This window comes from Crocuta crocuta, unplaced genomic scaffold (genome assembly GCF_008692635.1).
Source record: "Crocuta crocuta isolate KB4526 unplaced genomic scaffold, BGI_CrCroc_1.0 scaffold374, whole genome shotgun sequence".
NCBI lineage: Eukaryota > Metazoa > Chordata > Mammalia > Carnivora > Hyaenidae > Crocuta > Crocuta crocuta.
In genome coordinates, this window is record NW_027532613.1 from 2,295,056 (window position 1) to 2,300,751 (window position 5,696).

The 5,696-nt window shown below is 45.9% G+C and overlaps 1 protein-coding gene across 4 annotated transcripts in view; it reads left to right on the forward strand.

Annotated features, from left to right (window-relative positions):
• USP28 (ubiquitin specific peptidase 28) overlaps positions 1-5,696 on the forward strand; it is a 44,220-nt gene that overhangs the window by 11,650 nt on the left and 26,874 nt on the right. For 2 of the 4 annotated variants that reach the window (XM_077780493.1, XM_077780495.1), the window contains exons 5-8: positions 1,407-1,493; positions 2,203-2,340; positions 3,189-3,262; positions 4,224-4,303. In XM_077780493.1, the coding sequence (XP_077636619.1) occupies positions 1,407-1,493; positions 2,203-2,340; positions 3,189-3,262; positions 4,224-4,303 (379 nt within the window). The remainder of the gene's footprint in view (positions 1-1,406; positions 1,494-2,202; positions 2,341-3,188; positions 3,263-4,223; positions 4,304-5,696) is intronic. The other 2 variants (XM_077780494.1, XM_077780496.1) reach the window with 1 other exon arrangement.

Below are 5,696 nucleotides of genomic sequence, written 5' to 3' on the forward strand. Positions count from 1 at the left end.
GTCCCTGGAGGCAGGGAGATCGTGAGCAGTGACCCAGGTGAGCAGTGAGGGGACACGGACGACAGCACTTGGTAAGGATGGTGGGGAGGAGGTGGTTACAAAGAGCACTCCTGGAGGCAGAGTCCAAGTGGCTTCTTCCTCATTGGAGGTGGATGGTTAAGAAAGAGAAAGGATTCGAAGATTCCTCTGAAGTGCTACCCTTTGATGAGTGGAGGAGGAGTGTGTAGTCAAGTGACGCAGAGGATACAGGAGAAGCAGCGGGTGTCAGAGGGTCGTTTTTGACACTGGACTGGGAAATGTAATGTTAGCTCGCACTGGGATGGCTTTTAAGATGGCGGTGTCGTTGGGGGAAGCCTGATTGAGGTGAAGGGGAAGAGGCAGAGCGGAATGACCTGTGAGCGTCAGGCCGTTCTCCTCGTGGCGGAACATAAGCCCTGGGAAATGTTCTGGTGCGGTCAGAGTGGGAATGACCTCGGGAAGGGGCAGGTGAGGTGGAGAGAGAGGAGGGCAGGTTGAGTGTGCAGCGGAGAGGTCTCCCCCCCGGCTCCAGATAGACACACCATTGGTGCAGCGGCGTGACCCGGCTTAAACCCCAGTAGGTCATCATAGTGGGAGGGTAGCCGGAGGCCTGTGGCCTGTCCCGATGCTGCTTCCAGACTTCCGGTGGGGAGGCCCGAGGGGAAGCGGACTTCCGGTGGGCAGGCCCGAGGGGTCTTCATCTGCAGAGTGCGTGGGGATGAAGAGTTCTCTCCGTTCAAGGGATTTGTAAGAACATTAATCCTCAAGAGATATTCATTGCAGAAAAATACATGATTTACAAACAATAAGAGGTAGCTGCTGTTAAAATTTAAAAAATAATAATAATACCGTTCCTGTGAGGAAGAGTAGAGAAGAGCACACAGCACACAGTGCTGTGCGCAGCATCCCACCCTAGAAATAAATTCTACAAGTCCGGTCCCTAAACAGTGTGCCATATTGTCTTATATATATTTAATCTTATTATAAACCATTTACTACTCTGTTTTTCTGGAACTTTGCTGTCACGGAACGTTGCTGAGATTTCTCCGTGTCGATCCTGTAGCTCTTCAGCTGTCGCTCCCACTGCCGTGTCTTAGTCCAGTTGCGGAAACATTTGCTCTACAGTATTAACGACTACATAATAACCTCTTGTGCCGTAGCTTATTCAGTCTCTCCCTCTCGTTAGCCATTACGTTGTTGTTTATGGTTTTCCCCTAAAAGAATTGATAATTCGATCAGCTAAATTTTCACTCGGAGCCATGATCATTTCCTTAGGCGTAGAAGGAGAAATGGCAGGTGACAGTCATACGTGCTTTTGAGGCAAAAGAAACATCTTTTTGCTGCAGTTATTTTGAAAGAACGGCTAGGAATCTGTTTCTTTGTTTCAGTCTCTCTTCCAACTGCCTGAGTTCCGAAGACTTGTCCTCAGCTACAGCCTACCGCAGAATGTACTTGAAAGCTGTGCAAGTCACACGGTGAGTAGGTGTGGAGAAATCCTCACTTCTGTTTGGTTCCTTTGGTCCCAAAGGTTTGGCTAAAACTGACAGCTGTGATGTTCTTCACCTCGGGCTAGTATTTATTTTTGTTTCCAAATGGCTTTTTTCTTTCCTTGTGACCCGGGACAAGGGTTTGCAAAAACGTAAAGATAAGTAAAAAAAAAAAAAAAAATTAGAATAGCAGTTCCAGGGAAGTGACCGGTCACCCTGACGGCCTCAGCTTTTCTGCCGCTGGGCAGGAGGTGCAGAGATTCCCATTCCGTGTGAAGTGTTCCCCACTGCCCATCGGCAGCTGAGGCCGCGTGATGCAGAATATGTGACCTGGTGCCAGACGCCTGGACCCTTCCAGAAGAGCCTGTGGTAGGTTCTCGCCAAAGGACGTGGCCGTCTGCCGGTGATCTGACCTTTCCCAGGATTTCACCTCGGGGATGCATTTTCCTCACAGGAGGGAGGGCAGCAGCTTAGGAAAAGAAATATTTTTGCCTTTCTGGCTTCCACCTAGATAGTCTTCAGTTTAAGGCAACCCCCACACAGACCTCATCGAGTACCCGTCACACGGTTTGAACCCCGGCTGATCTAGAGCTAGGTAAATAGAAATTAGGGAGGGATCGCTGACAAGTCTTCTCTCGAATGTTCTGATTTTCCAAGTGAGGGGTTGTAAGAGCACGCGTTGCTGTCTCCTCTGCAGGAAAAGAGGAATATCGTGTTTATGCAAGAGCTTCAGTATTTGTTTGCTCTGATGATGGGATCAAATCGCAAATTCGTAGACCCTTCAGCAGCCCTGGATCTCTTAAAGGGAGCATTCCGATCACCTGAGGAACAGCAGGTGCGTGAAGCCGGTCATCCTCGTGTTTCCCCTCGAACCCTGTGATGCTGGACGTCCTGCCTTGTTGCTGTTAGCCTGATGTTCCTTCAGTTCAGCCGCGTAGCGAGCTGTGAGCATGACTAAGGACCAGAAGTACAGAGGGTCGAAGTGCGCAGGGGCTGTGGGAGCGGAGGCGAGGAGACTGGAAGATTCCTTGGTGAACCAGAGCAAAGGGTTGTGGACAGAAGTAAAGCCCTTTGTCTGCACCTTTGCCTTGGGATGACCCACGTAAAAATGCTGTTGTTAATATCATCTGAACCTAAGTTCAGCAGCTTTTCTGAGCCATCTTTCTCTTCTAGATGTTAGGACTTCCCTTTCCCGGCCTCTGTTCGAAAACAGAGCTGTCAGTATTAGAGCAGCACCTTCTGTATAAAATTGGTTTTTCCCGGGGCGCCTGGGTGGCTTAGTCNAAAAAAATTGGTTTTTCCCTCTACAAAATTCTCGGAACATTTCATAAAATTTTCCTTTTTCCATTCGGATCTCATATTATTCCAGAGAACTATAGTCTGTTCTGTGGATGTTTTTTCCTTTTTTTTAAAGGCCTACCTGGAAGAATTTGTTTGCTGCTTCGTTACAAGTAGATGTGACCAGCAGTGGGGGTTTTGGTTTCCTCCCTCGCCACAAGCTAGTCAGAGGCTGCCCCTGTCTGTCTGCAGTAGCTGCTTTCCAGCGCCCCGGCGGCATGAACCAGTCCGAGCGCAGAAGTCCTTCCACAGCAGTGGCGTCTTAATCGTTGGTGGGATAAGGGCAGACTTTCATTTCCCGTAGTGTTGGGTCTAACCCTTCTGCAATTTGTGCCTCTCTTCTAGCAAGATGTGAGTGAATTCACACACAAGCTCCTCGATTGGCTGGAGGACGCGTTCCAGCTGGCCGTGAACGTGAAGTGAGTGCTGAGGACTCGTCTGTACGGCCTTCCCGCTCACAGCGGTCCAGGGAGAGGGCGCAGTGGACGGGACTGTGCTTCTCAAGGGGAAGTTGCTGGGCTCTGCCAGACCTCACGGGGTCACCACTCAGATACTTGTCATTTTGCATCCTCCTTGCCTTTGGTCTCCGTCTCTGAGGATGTACATAAGCCTCTTAACCTGCAGCTTTTTACTGAAAGGGCCGTAACTCTTAACTTTGTGGGCATCACAGCCTGGGCTACAAAATGTATTAAAAAGTCAGGTCAGTCCTAGATGTGGGCGTGGTGGTATCACGTGGATACACTGAATTTAATCATTTTAGTCACTGAAATGAATTTCAGAAGTGAAAATTCCGGGCAAAGACTAGAAGGATCCCTTTTCGAATACAGATGCTGAGACACTTTCTAAACTGTTTTAACGCAGAGTGAAAGAAATGTACATCATAAGACAGCTTGGCACACGGCAGCTTACGTGGTAGCCATTCAGGATGGGCTTGTGCAGATAAACGGTTTTCATTCATTTCTGTTGTGCCACTGGGAAGACTGTGTTTATTTGCAGACTGCACAAGATGGTTGATTCTTCTGTCCTATTTTGTAATGCGTATACGGTACAGCTATCATTTGGTGTAGATATATAGATATATATACACGTGTAGATATCTATATGTATATCTATGTATGTATAATAACTATATACGGATACGTGTATTCTTCTGCATGTGAGACCCTCCTGTTAGATTTTCAGCTCCGCACAGCCAGGGATCAGGTCCACATATTTGTTCCATGACTATTTAAACTGAATTAACCTGTTACTTATTTTAGACCATATCTGACTCCTTGGAAGTTGATGAAAATGTACTATTTTCACTTTTGAATGATGGTTGGGTTTAGTTCAGTGCTTATCTGATCCACATGATAGAAAACTGTTTCCTTTTCTTAAAAGCAGCAATCCTAGGAACAAATCTGAAAATCCAATGGTGCAGCTATTCTACGGGACTTTCCTCACTGAAGGGGTTCGTGAAGGTAAATTCTTTCCTCTCAATGTTAATTCTAGGCCTGTGACCATATCTGTATTCCTCGAAAAGGCTTTCGAGTCAGGCTGTCCCAGGTCTGAATGTCGGTTCTAACTCCTTAGTGTGTGTGTAGTCCTGGGCAAACTGTGTGAGTGCCTGGACCCTCTTCATCTGTAAAATGGGCATAGTGTGTGTCTCAGAATTGTTAGATTAAATTGTATGATATTTGCAGAGCCTACATCTAGTGTTAATGTACATCACAGTGATGCTACTCGGTTCTCTCTGTGTTGTTTTCTCCAATATAATGTTTAATCTCAAAAGGCTTTACTGAGTTAGACTGCCAAAATATGTTTCTCTGCCCTGGAGGCTTATCTAAGCTGTAGGTTGGATGTGTCATTTAAATTCTTTTTTAACTATGGAGAATTTTTAACACACACAGATAGAGCAGTCTAAAAACCTTCATGAGCTCAGCCACCATTAGCCCATGGGCAGACATTCCCTAACTCCCATATTCTCTATAAAACAATCCAATACCACTATTCACTCCAAAAAACTAACATTTCTTTCTTTCTTTCTTTTTTTGAGACAGAGCACAAGTAGGGGAGGGGCAGAAAGAGAGGAGACACAGAATCTGAAACAAGCTCCAGGCTCTGAGCTGTCAGCACAGAATCCGATGCGGGGCTCGAACCCACAAACCGTGTGATCATGACCTGAGCCAAACTTGGACGCCTAACCGACTGAGCCACCCAGGCACCCCAAAGCTAACATTTCTTACTGTCAAATATCTAGTCAGTGTTCAGATTTCCAAGTTGGTTTTTAATTTTATATATTTGGGGGGAGGGAATGAGTGTTTATTTTTACAATTTGTTTTAATCAGGATCCAAATGAGGATCGTTTATACTTAGTCGATACATCTTTTAAGTCTCATAACAAAATCTGTACGCTGTCCCCCCATCTGTTTTTTATTTGAAACGTATATTTTAAGCAACTAGGTTGTTTTGGGGTGTCTGGGTGGTGCAGTCAGGTAAACCTCTGAGTCTTGACTTTGGCTCAGGTCATGATCTCATGGTTCATGGGTTCGAGCCCTGCGTTGGGCTCTGTGCTGACATCATGGAGCCTGCTTGAGATTCTGTGTCTCCTTCTCTCTGCCCCTCCCCTCTTGGCGCGCTCTCTCACTCATGCTCTCTCTCTCTCAAGATAGATAAATAAATAAACTTAAAAAAAATCTAAGAAACCAGATTGTTTCTGGGATTTCCCACAATCTGAAATTTCTCACTTGCATATTTATGATACAGTTTAACACGTTCCTCTCTACTCCTCTTTTTACAAATTGGTAGTTGGATCTAGAGTTTGATCAGATACAGGTAAAGCTTTTTTTTTTTTTTTTTTTTTTTTTTTTTTTT